The following is a 16,776-nucleotide window of genomic DNA, read 5'->3' as shown; positions in this document are numbered from 1 at the left end:
GATCATGTAGGACCCTAATCCTGGATGCAAATCACCTTGCGATTGCATCATGATAACACTGGACTGCAGCTGGCCTATAACAATGGCCCAAGGACCCAGCCACCATGCTTTCAGGACAAGATAATCTCCACCCATCAAGTACCCTGGAAAGGGTGACACAATGGATTCAGATTTCCTGGGGAACGATACCTGGATATTTACCTAAGGATGATTTCCTGGCCCCTGAATTCTTGAGGGACAACACTTGGACACATACCTAAGGACTAAAAACTGTATAAAAGACTTCAGCAACTACTGGCTTGCAGAAGAAAAACACAGGAGAACAACGGAGATGAAGGGAAACACAGGACAATGCCGGTGAGAAAGAAAGCACGAGAGATGGAAAAGCCCGGGACAATGCTGCTCCAGAGAAAAGAGGCCGTGGAGCCTGGAAGAAGCAGACTGAACCCTCTCTCCACATTCTAAGATCCGCCTGCTGCAACTCATGGAGCTGAAGAGGCTGCCCAGAGGACCACATCTCTTCTCCAGCCAAAGCCTCAGCACCGTTTCTCTACAAACCCAACATCTCCTGCAGCACCTTTCCTCCACAGACTCAAACTGTCTTGGGGGGGGTGAGGGGTGTGGTAATATAATTCCTTTCCTCTTCTCTCTCTCTTTTCTCCCTCCATTTTCTCCCTCTCCCCTTCTTATTTCCACTTTATTTATGTAATAAATAGTCTAGCTGTTGATATTTTGGCCTCGTTTGTGCCTCTAATTTCACATCACGGGAATATTCTAGAAGAACTTGAGTCTCTTTCCCTCTCTGGACTGAGACACCCCAGCACTGTTCAGGCAGGATTCTACAGTCCAGGAGTACCAGTATCAGAGGCACAGAGAGCTACAAAGAGAGAAAGAGGGAGGCACAACGCATCGATTTGGTTGGTTTGTGTGTTTTGTTCCCCCCACTCCAAAGCTGCTCACATTGTGTGTTTTTTTTAAATTTTATTTGTTTTGTTTTGCCTTTTTGCAGGGTTTTGGTTTTGCTTTGTTTCTAACTGGAAGTTTGGGGTGTAGTTTTACATGTATATACAAAAACTTAGCAGTGCTTCCCATTTGGCAGTAGCCTAAACCAGACTCTTCATGATAATTTTCAGTTTCTAACTCAGTGTCAAGTGGATCAAAGGATAAAGCAAAACTTGAGTAGAAGGAGCAAAATATTATTCATAGCAGAAGAGCATAGAGAGATCCATTTAAAATTATTTTCTTTACACAATTCAGCTTAAAGGCATCTTTTGTCAAACAATAGTCTTGAGATTGCTACACAGTATAGGTGATGCTGTACATATATCTGAGAAATAAACAAAATTGAACTAAAAATGCTGTAACTCACATCATAGCCTGTAATGGCTATCTGGTGCATAGAATCATTAACTGCTTTGAGAATGCCCAGTATAGATGTTAATGCCTCCTGAAGATCTTCAGCACCTTCACAGTTCTTACTGTACTTCAGCATTTCCTGAATAGGCAGGGAAGGACAACACACTTAATCAGATCTGGATACAGCAGTAACTAGGAATATTCAAATTTTGCCCTGAATTGGGGCTAAGTTTTGTTCAGTTATCCTGTAAAGTTTTATATCATATAATCTAGTGGGTTAAATACAGGCTGGAACCAAGATGACCCTAAAGTCTTACTTCTTATCTCTGATGTTAATTAGGCAAATTTATTTCATTCATCCAGAGATTTTGTAAACTCTACAAGACTAATTTTGCAAATAGATTTTTAACCACAATTGCTTAAAGAAATCCAACACAGCCACAAAAAAAAAAAACCCACAAAAACAAACCCAACAATCAAACAAACCAAAACCAAACAAGAAAAAACAACAACAATTTTGTATTTCTTATTTTTAAGAAGTGAACAAATGTAAAAACATAGGCAAATTTCATTTGCTATTTGAATTGTGGTAAGATCTGGGATGCTAGTAGTAGAGTCAAAATCTACTGCACTAAGCACAGAATTACACAATAGATCAGGTTGGAAGAGACCTCCAGCATCAATTAGTCTAACCTTCAATCCAGCACTGAAGGGTCAACACTAAATCACATCCCTAAGAGGCAGGCCCACACACCTCCAGGAGTAGTGACTCCACCACTGCCCTGGGCAGACCATTCCAATGTTTGAGAACTTTTTCAATGAAGAAATATTTCTTAACATCTAGCCTAAACCTCCCGTGGTGTAGCTTGTAACCATTTCCTCTAGTCCTGTTGCTTGTCACCAAGAAGAGGCTGATGATCTTTGAGGTCCTTTCCAACCTTAGGAATACTGAATACTGACCCCCTCCTCACTCCATCCTCCCTTCAGGTAGCTGTAGAAAGCAATGAGGTCTCCCCTCAGCCTCCTCTTCTCTAGACTGAACAACCCCAGCTCCCTCAGATGCTCCTCAGATGCCATGTGCTCCAGGGTCTTCACAAGTATTGTTGCCCTTCTCTGGACACGCTCTGGCACCTCAATATCCTTCCTATAGTGAGGGGCCCAGAACTGCATTTTCTACACATCTGAAAAACACATCCATTCTCCAAAGGGATTTTTGGTGAAGCTGCATCTTCCAATTAGATCCAGATAAACATAGCTACAAGTCCATGTGGAACCCCCCAGAGCTCATAGCATGAGAATTAGCCTTTACTCACCGACTGCAGCCAGTTGAGATACTTTAAATGAAAAATCTAATACTCCTTTACACAAGCTTTTTAGAATTAGTTCTTTAAAAGCTTTTTAAACTAAATTTGGTCCAAGCCATTTTTTTTTTAACTACTGTTAAACACAATTATAAAAAAAGTGTCTATGTGGGAAATATTTGTTACTTTAAACATGGCAAAACTTTGTATATTAATTTAAAAATGTAAACTATTTTGTACCCTCAGTACAGCATGTTTAAGTGAATCACAATGGCATCCTCTGCAAAAACACCATGAAGTGCTCTCAGTCAAGTACTCTTCCTAGAATGCATTTCTTAGAATCCAGTAAGGTAAATTCCTGCAATATGGATAAAGCAACTATAAATGAAAAGTAACAAGTACTTCAGCTACTCTTTTCTTTGTTGCATAGGTTTCTTGGCTTCCACTTCCCCTAAGCAACTTTTCATCCTTCTCTTCAGCAAAAGCATAAGATTAGAAGCAGTTACACAAGGTGTCTCTGTGTTACACAAGGTGCCTCTGAAAAACAACTGAGCTAAAAGCTGATGGACTGGGATTTGTCTCAGCTCCAATTTATACTTCAGTCTGCTGACTTTTAGGTTTCTCTCTAGCAGGCTGAGAGAAGCAGCATTTAAAAAGTACAAATGAACAAAATGTACTTAGCATTATAGATTATTAACACATACCTTTAGCAACAACTGGTATTTGGTTATTCTTTGAACGGGTTTCAGCAAGTATGAGTCCAAACTGAGCTTGTGATCCAGTTTCCTTTGGCATTCCTGTAGCCAGTGTTGGATTTAATCAGGACACTAATCAATATTTTTGCTATTTGTTCTTGAGGTGATAAAAAAACCAAACAACCCCCCCCACCATCACCAACAACAAAAAAAACCAAACAAAAACCCACAACCCCCCCAAACACCCCAAAAACCCAACCAAAAAATAATCAAGATGACAACAAAAGCAAACCCACAATTCTTTTTAGAGACTAGAGCAAGCATACCTGAAAGAATACAGAATCTGAAAACTGCCTCCACAAACTTTCAGATCGAGGTTTATTTTGACAGTATTTTTCATAAATCTGGAAATCTTCCATCTGAAATTTGGGTCACAAAGAAAGTTAATAAATTCCTATAGCTTTAACAGACAAAGTTCACAAGGATTTTTTTAATAATTAATAAGGCTATGAAAAAAAAACAACCAACAATAACAAATGCAATTTGTTGTGACATCCAGAGCAAAAATAAGTATTAAAAAATCATTGATTTTGTAATGGCTACTAATTTTGTACTTGAAACATCAAAATTGTTAATTTTTGCATCAGTTGAATGTTAAGCACCTTACAAAGAAGGATATACTACATTTACAAGTACATTTTTATTACAATATGAAAAATACTTCTATGAATGCCCAACTCTGAGTCCTGTGCAACTTATTTAAATGTCTTAGTTCCTTTTTCTTTATGTATTTCATTTTATGAATGTGTTTTTCACTTGGAGTTACAGTAAGGTAGACCATTTTTTTTTTGTTGTTCCTTATCACTTCAGCAACTAAATAGCATGACTTCAGCACTTGTAGTAAGGAAAAGGAAGTAAGATTGTTGGAAATGTTACAGACTAGGTAGGAAATCAGAAGGCACAGAAGTACCTCTGCCCCTCAGTTTTAGGAACCAGCAACTTCACAGATGTAGCGAGCAAATAGGAGAGGCTAGGGATAGCTCCTCCCAGGAGTGTTAGAGCACCAATAAGTAGCAACAACAGGAAACTGAATTCCATAAACAGCTTCCTATTTAGCCTACTACAGGTGAGATTCACTGTTTAATAAATACCTGATTAAAAAGGATTACATCTGTCATAGCTTTCTATTTTCAGAATAAAAATATTTTGGACTTAACTCTCTTGAAGTGTACTCTTTTGGAAAAAACAAAACAAAGCAAAAACCAATAACAATTGCAAAACCCCCAGTAATCTAATCAAGTAAACCAATAATTTATAATGATGTGAAACCATGCAGTGCATGACTCCTTGTGTTTTCCCAACTGACACTTCAATAAAGCAATTCTTTATCAACCAGGCAGTAGCCCTAACAAAATTAATTACCCCACACAGTGGAAAATAACTTCAACTCTCCATTAGCATCTACATTCTCAAATTATTACCTGCTCAAGACAAACAAAGGGGACGTGATGGCAATTACAGCATGAAAATCACTCTGTTTTACAGTCCTAGAGAGGCTTATGAATGAAATGCCAGCAAAAGAAGACACGTACCTGATCCAAAAAGCACCGTCCTACAAGTTCTGGGTATTCTACATAGTTTTCTAATTCTCTCAAGAATATTCTATGAGGAAGAAAATTTTCTTAGTGCACACATTAAAAGAATTGTAGTAACTGTTCACTTTCTTGCAATTTGTTTTCTGAACTTTAGAAACAGGTTTTAATTCCATACCACAAAACTAAACAGAACTGCTCTAAATGATGAGCTTAAAAGGGATACAAAATTAAAACAAACATTCCAACCAATTTCTTTTTTCTTACTGTTGCTACAACTGAGATAAAATATAAGATTAACAGAGAAGGGGGATTGTTTCCCTGCCTTATATATTTAGTCACAGGATTTGCAAAGTTTAAGGTGTTTGGCTTTTTCCTTCAAAATACTACCAAGTATCAAAAAGCAAACATACAAACCAAACCCCACCTCCCCCCAAAAAAATCCCACCCAAAAAATCAGTGACAAAGTTTCCATACTAGTTTTGCCAGAATAGGAAACAACTGTTTAGTACGCTTAACTTCACTTGAAAATACTTTTTTACCAATTTAAATGTTATTCTGTGAAGAAATACCTCTCTAGCAAAAAGGATCCAAACTTCAGAGGGAGGCCACTCAAGTATAAAATTAACCAGCCTCAAGCAGATATTGAGAGTTGAGAATTTGTGAGTCAGAATAATGATTTAGTTTACATAGCACATTTCACACACACACACAAATAAAATAAAAGAAATCCAAGCCTAAACAAACCTTGCTTTAATTAGCTTGTAACCTAATATCAATACTTCTCTTCAGGAAGAGGACTATGACACAAAATTTTACCTGTGTGCTGCAAACATCTGAATAACACTTAGCACAGCTTTGCTCATCTTTTACAGGCATTTTGCTTTTTCTTCTCTATGCCATAACGAATTTTGCCAGTTAGTCTCCCAAAATGGGGCTCACTAAGGATCTTCTGGCAATTTAAATCAGACTAAAGTAAAGAGTAAACGATCCCATCCAAATGCTATTTTTATATATGAATGCAAACCCTCACCTGTTGTGAAAATGATAAATTTCTTCCATATTCCCAAACAAGATATCCTTCTTATTTTGGAGTTCTGGTGAAATGAGATGAGCCATTAGGGGGTTGTCCATCTCTGCAGCATAACCCTGCAACACAGAAGAGAGGCACACTGCACTGATTATCTCCCCTCACTTGCAGTACCTGCCTCTCTGTGACATGTCAGTCTGGCTACAGGTTGACAGACAGCAGAGTTCAGTATTAGTCATGAAAAAATTGTGCTAATTCTGTTTTTCCATCAGTCCAGTAAGACACATCTATAGCCTATAGAAAGACAAATTTTAGTTACTATGACACAAAGCTCGCAATCATTTTCACCAAGCAAAGGCTATGTATTCCCATACTGCTTACAAATGATAATTTATACTTTTTCTGTTAGACTTTGCACACCTAAGTTTAAAGTCACAATGCCAGTCCACGTGAAAGCCTTCATGCTAGTTTTAGGTGTTAAGTGTGACAGAACAAGTTGACTGTAGTTTATTTCTGCAGCTGACAGAAACCATTAAGCTGCAGACAGAATATTTTCTATCTTTAAAACACTAGCTTCGGTACCAAAAACTTTAAGTTTAGATTCTGACATCTTCCATTTGTCATGCAAAGCAGAGTGTCTTGTCTATGTATCTGGCATACATAAGAAAGAGAGAGTACACAGGTGGCTTTAGCCCAGGATTATTGTCCTCTGGTCTTGAGGTCACTAATCTGTGATTAAGCAATTTCCTCAAATGCCGAAAACCAAATCCACCACAAGCCTTCCCCAAAAACCAAACAAAACATCCTCAACCAGTCAAACAGGAAAAAAACTGCAACAATGCTCTAGTATTGCAAACAGATTTCTTAGGGTATGGGCACTGATGGAAGATGATGTGACCTACTTTAGAGGTGGATTAGATATTCATTGTTGTTGAAAACGGAATTGACAGGGACAAGGCGGTCACTGCACTAGTGACCTTGAGTATAATAAACTGTACCGAATTATAACACACTGACAAATTAAATTAAAAGATAAGCAAAAGTGGCTGCTAAAACCAACTAGCCTGAAGAATTCAAGCATTTGGATAGGACAGTGATTACATTTATTTTTTTTTAAATCATAAACATTCCTTTAACTATCTGGGCATTTTTTCCTCAAACACCACAAAAAGAAAATACAATGGTATAGGTAAAGGTGCTGAAGCTCATAAGTAGCAAACCATTAGTTCCTCTCCCATATATCTCCCCCAAATGGACAAATGCAATGTCTGGAGAGAAAAAAACAGCATAGCCTTAAAAAAATATATTTACAAATATTAACATAAAATGGAGTTAGAGAAAAATTAACAGGGAAAGAAGAATTGCAAGTAGCAGGCAGGTTAGATGCAGTGAAGAGATGCATGAAGAGAATGATTAATTTCCAGTTGACGTAAAGATGATGCTGATGATGCTGAGCATAGCAGCACAGCTGGAACTGGCAGCTGAGGTACAAATCTGACAGAGCCTAGTACTTTGGAATTCCAAAAGAACAAAAGCATGAAATCTATACATTGCAAAAAGCTTTTGACATTTTTTTTCCCCCACTTCAGGCTAATATAGTATTTATTTTAGAAATTTTGTATAAAAAAAAACCTGTCATGTTTTACTACCTCTGCATTACTTGTGTTTTAGGAAAGGAGAGGCAAACCTATTCCATGCAGCTACAGTGACAATTTAATCTTACTTTAAGAATATATAAGGCTTTGCTTAGTTTTCCATTTGAAATCTGTTTCAGAAGCATGGAAGTAAATGGGAAAGAAGAGAGTCAAATACAGAACCTAAAAATAGACTAGACCAATATTTTTCCTCAGTAAAAATTACTGGATTTCACAGACTAAAGTTGAGTGGACCATGGGACAGAGAGTCTGCTCATCAAGTTTGCTGATGATACCAAACTAGGAGGCTTGGCTGATACACCCGAAGGCTGTGAAGCCATTCAGCGAGACCTGGACAGACTGAGAGCTGGGCAAAGAGGAACCTAATGAAATTCAACACAGCTAAGTGCAGAGTCCTGCATCTGGGAAGGAATAATAAACTGTGCCAGTACAGGTTAGGAGGTGATCTGCTGGAGAGCAGCCCTATGCAGAAGGACCTGGGAGTCCTGGTGGATAACAAATTATCCATGGGTCAGCAATATGCCCTTGTGGCCAAGAGGGCCAATGGCATCCTGGGGTGCATTATGGGGAGCGTGTCCAGCAGATCGAGGGAGGTTCTCCTCCCCCTCTACTCTGCGCTAGTGAGACCTCACCTGGAATATTGTGTCCAGGTTTGGGCTACCCAGTTCAAGAGGGGCAGGATCTACTCAAGAGAGTCCAATGGAGGGCTACAAGGATGATAAGAGACTGGAGCACGTGCCCTCTGAGGAGAGGCTGAGAGACCTAGAGCATTTTAGTCTGGAGAAGAGAAGACTAAGAGGTGATCTAATAAATGTATATAGATATATGAGGGCTGGATGTCAAGAAGGAAGGGACAGCCTCTTCTCCGTTGCACCCTGTGATAGGACAAGGAGTAATGGATATAAACTACAGCACAGGAAGTTCCACCTCAATGTGAGGAAGAACTTTACTGTACAGACCACTGGAACAGGCTCCGCAGAGAGGTTGTGGAATCTCCTTCTCTGGAGACTTTCAAGACCCACCTGGATGCATTCCTGTGTGACCTGCACTAGATTCTATGGTCCTGATCTGGCAGGGGAGTTGGACTCTATCTCCAGACATCCTTTCCAACCCCTAACATCCTGTCATCCTGTAATGAAATGAAAACTAACAAGCTCAGATAAAAGCTGCTAGAGCGGTTTCCCAGTAATCGATCTTGGGAGCCACCTTGTTTCTTTTTTTCATTGGAATCCTTGGCAGAAAGTAAATCTATGGTAACTAAATATGACATAACAGGAGACACTGTCCATACAAAGGAGTATCAGGTTATTTCACAGGAAAAAATGGAAGATTAATAGAATGGGAGAAGCAAGGGGATTGGGAGAACACCGAGAACTAAAGATTAATAACTAGAATGACTCAGAAGCTGCCAAATTTCCATTGACCTGTATCTCAGCATGGATCTGATCCAGAATTACTGTTGGCACTCCCCATCACCCAGGTTAGGCGGTACATCTCGAACAGGAAGGAGGCACAGAGAAGTGTGCCTGGCATGGCTGGAGTACTAAAGAGTCTATCACATTGACAGAAAAATCAAGACAGCCTGGCCTAGCAAGACAAGAGTTGTGCTATACTCCATGTAAAGCAAGAGTAATACCAGAGAAACAGAAAGGTTCTGCAACAATCCTCCAGTACCAGCAGCTGAAGGACCAAAGAATCCTCCAACTATATAAGTCTTGATTTTATGAACAGAACTAGTACAGATAATTTTGCCAAAAAAAGCTGAGAATAAAGTGATCCTTAAGGTCCACTCCAGACCTACCTTACCTTATCACCACACACCATCCTACTACCACTACACTTGAGCTGGACCCAGGACACAAATGGTAGAGATAATGAACATGAACTAGGCAAAAGCAAGATGCAAAATCAGAGCTCAAAACCCTCACAAAGTACTCTTAATGGTAGGTACTGAAACTCCTATCTAAGAGCTTAATGTTGGCAGGGACTGAAACATTACACACTTGGTTCAATTCCAGTTCATCCTGATTAAAATAATTCAACCTCAGTTATGCAAAACTTCATGATCCAGTGTCGAGTTGGACTAAAATAGAATAGAATAGAATAGAATAAACCAGGTTGGAAGAGACCTTCAAGATCATCGCGTCCAACCTATCACCCAACACCACCTAATCAACTAACCCATGTAACCAAGCACCCTGTCAAGTCTCCTCCTGAACACCTCCAGTGACGGCGACTCCACCACCTCCCCGGGCAGTCCATTCCAATGGGCAATCACTCTCTCTGTGTAAAACTTCCTCCTGACCTCCAGCCTGAACTTCCCCCGGCACAGCCTGAGACTGTGTCCTCTTGCTCTGGTGCTGGCTGCCTGGGAGAAGAGACCAACCTCTGCCTGTTTACAACCCCCCTTCAGGTAGTTGTAGAGAGTAATGAGGTCACCCCTGAGTCTCCTCCTCTCCAGGCTAAGCAGCCCCAGCTCCCTCAGTCTCTCCTCATAGGGCTTGTGTTCCAAGCCCCTCACTAACTTCGTTGCCCTTCTCTGAACTCGTTCCAGCAAGTCAACATCCTTCCTAAACTGAGGGGCCCAGAACTGGACACAGTACTCGAGGTGTGCCCTAACCAGTGCAGTGTACAGGGGCAGAATGACCTCCCTGCTCCTGATGGCCACACTGTTCTTAATGCAGGCCAGGATGCCATTGGCCCTCCTGGCCACCTGGGCACACTGCAGGCTCATCTTACCATCAACCAGCACCCCCAGGTCCCTCAATGAGATGACACATCTGTATCTGCAGACTTAAACTTGAGGTACAACACAGAATATTGCAGCAACTCAGTTGTACTGCAAGTGTAGAGGAAAAGGAACACCTTTGTTTCCCTTATCATTTTGAGTTATTACTATTATGATGCACTGTTGACATAGTTGTATCCAAGACATTTGAAAGATCACTTAAAGATATGCAAAGAGGGAAGCAAGAAACAAGTTTTCTCCTCCCACACAAGATTATCTCAATGTGGATTCACATTCCAGTGTGACACAGACTTCCTGGAGCTGAACCAAGACTCTGGAATGAACTTTTGCAGGAATTAATGATCATTACAAATCTCACTATGTTCCGCATAAAATTAGGCACATCTCATTTTCTATTTGTGTTTTCTAATAGAAAAAAAAAATCTTAGATGTGTGACTATTTCTGGGGGAAAAAATTGCACATTTCTGCTTCTGAAAATATGATCAGAGAGGACAGATGTAGAGATCATCCTGCTTGACAGAACAGAGACATCACAGTTAAAAGGAAAGCATAAAGAGTATCTATGAAGAGAGAGATTCACTAACAGCTGCAGTGAAATTTAATCTTTACCTCAAGAACACAGAGAAGTTCTTCCACGTATGCTCTTTCAGTCTCAATAAGTTCATTAATCACATGTCTGTAGAAAAAGAATGGCAATTAAGGCAGGCCCATTCACTTATGCAAACCAATGATGCAACATTAACTTTGTCTTTGTTTCTGCTATACTCCAGACAATAAAAGAACAATATCCAGCTAGTGTAAAGTGTGAATTGTCATAGATATTTCTGGCAACAGTTTACATATCCTTATTAAGAAGTAGGTATTTTAAAAACATGTAAAAATTGTTGAAAATGTGTTTAAACATGAAAAAAGAGTCAAATCGAGCATCTGAAATGCTAGAGGAGCAGCACTAGGAACTGTTGAAGCAGTGAAGCATTTTAGCGTTGTACATAAAAGGTCTGTTTGTTTTGTGTTCACAAGTATTACAGGAGCTGGAGTGAGAGCTGCATAGGATTGCTAAACACAGAATTAGTTACAGCAGTTATTTCAAATTGGGGATATTTAGGCCACACTTTAAATATCACAATGCTGCTTTAAATTTAATTTGCCTAATGGTCACGCAAGCGTGTTTACCCCCAATCCCTTCCCCTTATGATTTGGTACTATTTAATGCATGGCTGTAATAGCCAAAAGATAGCAGAAGTATCCAGTTTGCAGGCAGAAAGGCAAACTGCTATACTCACTGCAGGTGGTACACTAAGTTATTTCCTGAATATAGGTGATGCAGTTTAGCTTTTATAAAAGAAATGGATTTTTCTGAGCCTTTATAAATACAGGAACAAATATAAAGAGAGATATATAAAATGACAAAGTCTTCTGGAGCATGGGGACCAAAACCTCTGACAGATCTACAGAAGGCTTATTAGTTGAAACTGTCATCCCTGAAATAGGTAGTTATCCTGCCATAGCACCACCTTGCTGAAGGAAAGCTAGAGTCTGGTACCACGAACTAAAAACAATGCTGGACACAGGTTGGAATACTTTCCCCATGCACAGAAAATAGCACTGAGGCTTAATTCAGAGAAGCATACTTGTCTTACCAAGTCCTTGGCCAAACTCAAACTTTGCTGGAACCAAATCAGAGAAAAAACATTTTTTTATCAAAATATACTTACTGCCGTAACACAGCTAGGTTTTCTTCATCATCCATTGTAGATCCTCCTCTGCTTTGATGGAGTTCTGTCATTTCACTCTAAAGAAGTGAAGGGAACAAACAACAACAAAACCATCACAGCTTCACAGATGGGGAGAAAAAACACTTCAAAATAGAGAGCTCTGCACTCAGCTCTACTTGCATGCTGTTCATAGGAAACACTCTACTCCATAACAAAATAAGGCAATTTGCAAGAGTACTGAAAAAAACAATAAAATAAAAAATTCCACTTAACCTGGAGGTCTTGAAACACACCAGAACATTTAGACACAGGGAGTATTCCATGAAAGGTCAGCTTAGAAAAGACCGTGGTTTGAGGCCCCTTTCCAGGAAGACGACATCAGAGCATCAGCAAAATCTTGGAGGCCACACTGGCCTTAGTCTGTTCTCCAAGCTAAAAATAAGGTACTGTGCTAACTTTCTGGTACCTTTCTAACTTGACACAGAATTTCACTCTTACAACTTCTCCTGTAACAGCTGACCTAATTATAGCTTGCTGAGAAAAATGAGAGGTTCTGCTTTCAATCCTCCTTGAACCAACCATTTTCTTCAACTGTTGTCACTACTGGCCATGTGGCCCTGCCTTCCCCCTTGCATTATCTCTTGCTGAACCTTTGCAGAGTTGTTTCAACTCTCTAACCCAGTGGGAAACTACTTGTTTCTGCTGCTGCTCTCAGGTTACTTTCTTTGCTGGAGGCGGGGCAGGAGACCATTCCCACTCAGGAATGGCAACCCATTAAAACAGGTGAAGCTGTCTTGGAGCCAATTACAACTACCTCTTCACTTTCACCAGTTTTAAGAGTAGCCAATGACTACTGGCAAATAATAAATATTTCCTGTTCGTAGATTGTAAATTTTGTTGTCCCTCACATTTTTTCTAGTATAGGCAACTATTTACTTTAACTTCTTTCATATCCAGCCCAGTGACAAAGCAGCCTCTATTTAATCCACATGACTGTGTCACCAAAGTTACTTTGATAGGGGTAACAACATTACTTTTTCAGTGGAATTGCCTCATTCCTCTTGAGGTTCCTGAACTTATGACTTTCTCAAGCAGCATATGCATGAAAAGCACAAAGAGAAAGAATTACCTTTCCTCTTCTATAGTTTACCCTCCGAAGTGCAGTGCTTTCTGAGCTGGATCCATATTCACTTTGAAGACCTAAGCGTGTAAACCAAAATCAATCAGCAGTTAGAACATGGGCAGATCTGACACAGATATTTGTTCAACCACAAACCAGAGCTGAAAGTTTCTTTAAGTTTTACAGCATAGAGAGGAAAAAAAATAGTTAAAGGCTACTACAGTTGATTACCTGGAGAGGTACAGGAAGATTTTACAAAGGCTTCGGGTCTTGGGGCAACTGGCTGAACAGGACGTGTCTGCTTAGCTGCCAGTTTCTTGAGACTGACTTGTCTCTTTTGAAACATTTCTTCCATACTTTCTTGCTTCTGAAAAACCTTTTGCACATGCTCCTACCATTGCCACAGAAATAAAATGAAAAGAAAATAACATCCTTGTCAAAGACCTACCAGCAAGCTACACTGCCATTTACAGCACACTGATTTGAAACTGCCAGTGCTTTTATACCATGTATGAAAATATTACCCTACGCTTCACTCCCACCAGGGCATAATTCACACTCATTTAGTACACTGAAAAATTGGAACATTGTTTCATAATAAAATTTGTGTGTTCAGGTTTCAATAAAGCAAAAACAGCAAAAAGATATTTTGACAGCATCTAATGATTCTGGAACATGAAGAGATCAACCAAGAGGAAAAGGATGCTCCAAGGCAGAAGTCATACCAGTATTAAGGACAGGCACATTTTTGCTACATAAAAAACATGTTTCAAGCATCCACTTGAGAGAAATTTTTATAAAAGCAATCCTGCTATCTGAAAATTTGAAGTAGTTTTTTAAAGGCTTTGAAGCCCATGATGCTTCATCAAAGATGTGACAGGACTAGTACCTCAGGCAGGGAAATGTGTTGGCTTTTCAGTTCCCAGGTATAACTCATAGTACTGATTATTTAGCTTTATCAATGGCCTTGCAGTAGCACAATTCTAGAATTAACAAATGAATGCATAAGTACATATGAACATCTTCTAGTACCTTTAAGTCTTCACTGAGGATGTGTGCATACTCCCTGTATATTTTGTTCAGCTCCTTGATTTTATTGCCTGCACCAGTGTCCAGGAATTTCTCGATCTCCTGTAATGCTGATTCTGCACCATCCTGAGACTGACACTTATCAACGGGCTGCGAAGCCAGCAGATAAATTCCTTCATCACACCATTTCATAGACTAGAAACAGAAAAGAACAGGCTCAGAATGCACCAATGTCAACATCAAACACTGAGGTCTAAAACATTTCATACCCCTACTTCTGATGTTTTTAGCTATTTAAGGAAAAATCTTACAACACATCCATACATTTTTACCTGTCATTATGACAACAGATTGACTGTTTAAGCAATTAACTGGTTGAGGTTTAAGCAAACAAGATGGAAAACAGAACTGTTTCATACAAAGTTTACCTTTTCTAGCATGCTGTGCAGCTCTAGAGATTTGTTAAGAAGATTCCTCTTCCGTTCTGTCTCTGTAGTGAAGGCATCACAGAGATGATGAAGTTCACTGCATTTTGGAATAATGGAGTCCACAGCATAATGATTGCTTTGGATAAAAGCATCACCCTCTGAGGCTAGTATTCTGGCCTTTGTTACAGTTTCCTAAGAAAGCAAGCACTGATTTAGGTACATTTTTCCTTGAATCAGCATCAGTGAAAAAAAATTTAAAATGACCCCATTTGTTTTTAGGCAGTTAAAATACACATGCTGATAAAGAATGCATCTTTGGTTAACAGCTGTCTAGCTTAACCAATCAAAGTGGTTTCCCATCTTTCCAGATGCACAAGGAACTTAAGCTTTATTTGGAGCACCTCTACTATGAAGACAGTCTGTAGGAGCTGGAGTTGTTCAGCCTGGAGAAAGAGAGGCTCTGGGGAGACCTAAGAGCAACCTTCCAGTACCTGAAGGGGGCCTACAAGAAGGATTGAGAGAGACTGTTTACAAAGGCCTGTGGTGACAGGACAAGGGGCAATGGCTTCAAACTAGAAAAGAGCATATTTAGACTGGATGTTAGGAACAGGTACTTTCCTATGAGGGTGGTGGAACACTGGAACAGGTTGCCCAGGGAAGTGGTGCTTGGGGCCCTATCCCTGGAGATATTCAAAGTGAGGCTTGACAGGGCTCTGGGCAGCCTGATCTAATTGAGGATGCCCCTGCTGACTGCAGAGGGCATTGGACTAGATGACCTTTGGAGGTCCCTTCCAGCCCAGATCAATCTATGATTTCATCAGAGTAATTTAGAAATATTAATTATTTTAATCTTATGCCTCCCTGTGAAGCACTATTGTCCTTCTATGCCTTGTGTGGATGTGCATGCAATTTGGAATACAGCAGCATCTGAACCCAAAATAAAATATACCTAGCTTGAGTACCTCAGCCTCAAGAGCAATGACTTCATTTACAGAGTTGTATATTTTATTATGAAGCACAGATCTTAATAAGGATCTCCCCCTACATTTTCCAGAGTACATGTTTCTGTTACTCATCTTTTAACATACTGTACCTTCAATACACAGCTTTCTCATTCCTGAGATTTAATGAAATACGTAGCTTGAATTGAAATGGAAGTGGCCTCTTCATCACTTAGTGCAGAACTTGGTTATGTAGACACTTAACACAATTCTTCCACAAATTGATCACACTGACTTTGTGACTGGTCACTCCTCTCTTTGAGGGGTGACTGAGAACAGGGCCACTCTAATGGTTAAACACTTTATTTCAAATCCCTTCTGCAGAGTACTGGAGTTGCTGATTCTGCTCATCAGATATACTCAGTAATCAAATACTGTTCCCTTCCACACATGCACTGTCACACTAGAAACTGAGACTTGCAGGATTCTTACACGTGATTTTTCTTCAAAGTTGGCAAGGTCCTTCAAAATGTGCTCCACATGTGAACAGCTGTTTCCCACATCTGTGAAAGAAGACAGTCTCTCAGACACAATATCCAAAGCTGCTTTGACCTGAAATGAGACACAGATATGTATTAATGAAGAGGATTCTACTTCTTTGGAGACCCATCAGTTAAATAGCTGAGAGATGCTGTTTTCAGTCAAGTGACTCACATTATGGCGTTACTAGGATACAGGGACAAATCACTTTTTTTATGTCAGTCTATCTTTACCCCCAATTCAAAATGAAAACAAACACAAGGAAAAGGCTGTGAAGTAATCCTGTTTCCTGGTACCCCAGTACCACTTATCAACGGGGAAATAGGGGAGGCAGGGAGGAAGGAGGAAAACTAATGTTCAGGAAACATTTATGACCTTGCTTTTACCAGATGACAATAATGCAAAGCAACACAAATGCAAACACCAAAATGTGAGAGAGAGGTCCTCACCCTAACAGGTGAGAGAAACAGACACAGAGACACACACACTTGCAGTAAAAGCATTTCTAAGCATTGCTCCCATGGAGACACAGGGACTGTGTTCTGACATCAGTTACACCAGTGTGAATAGACTGTAGGTGCCATCAAGCATGTGAGTTTAACATGAGATCAGAAGCTGGCTGTA

The 16,776-nt window shown here is 39.8% G+C and overlaps 1 protein-coding gene across 13 annotated transcripts in view; it reads right to left on the bottom strand.

The window, feature by feature from the left end:
• MCF2L (MCF.2 cell line derived transforming sequence like) overlaps nt 1-16,776 on the bottom strand; it is a 202,446-nt gene that overhangs the window by 13,422 nt on the left and 172,248 nt on the right. For all 13 annotated transcript variants that reach the window (XR_010987205.1, XM_068136898.1, XM_068136928.1 and 10 more), the window contains 12 exons: nt 16,105-16,224; nt 14,672-14,863; nt 14,247-14,438; nt 13,446-13,605; nt 13,224-13,294; nt 12,095-12,171; nt 10,989-11,055; nt 5,978-6,093; nt 4,945-5,014; nt 3,679-3,771; nt 3,362-3,454; nt 1,370-1,495 (listed from right to left, as the gene is read on the bottom strand). Coding sequence is in view for 12 of the 13 variants with exons in the window: in XM_068136898.1 (XP_067992999.1) it covers nt 1,370-1,495; nt 3,362-3,454; nt 3,679-3,771; nt 4,945-5,014; nt 5,978-6,093; nt 10,989-11,055; nt 12,095-12,171; nt 13,224-13,294; nt 13,446-13,605; nt 14,247-14,438; nt 14,672-14,863; nt 16,105-16,224 (1,377 nt within the window). In the remaining variant the exon portion in view is untranslated. The remainder of the gene's footprint in view (nt 1-1,369; nt 1,496-3,361; nt 3,455-3,678; nt 3,772-4,944; nt 5,015-5,977; nt 6,094-10,988; nt 11,056-12,094; nt 12,172-13,223; nt 13,295-13,445; nt 13,606-14,246; nt 14,439-14,671; nt 14,864-16,104; nt 16,225-16,776) is intronic.

This window comes from Melanerpes formicivorus, unplaced genomic scaffold, assembly GCF_026170545.1.
Source record: "Melanerpes formicivorus ecotype bairdi unplaced genomic scaffold, bMelFor1.0.p_v2 SCAF_1, whole genome shotgun sequence".
NCBI lineage: Eukaryota > Metazoa > Chordata > Aves > Piciformes > Picidae > Melanerpes > Melanerpes formicivorus.
Note: the sequence above shows the minus strand (reverse complement) of the source record. Positions and strands in the feature narration are given on the sequence as shown.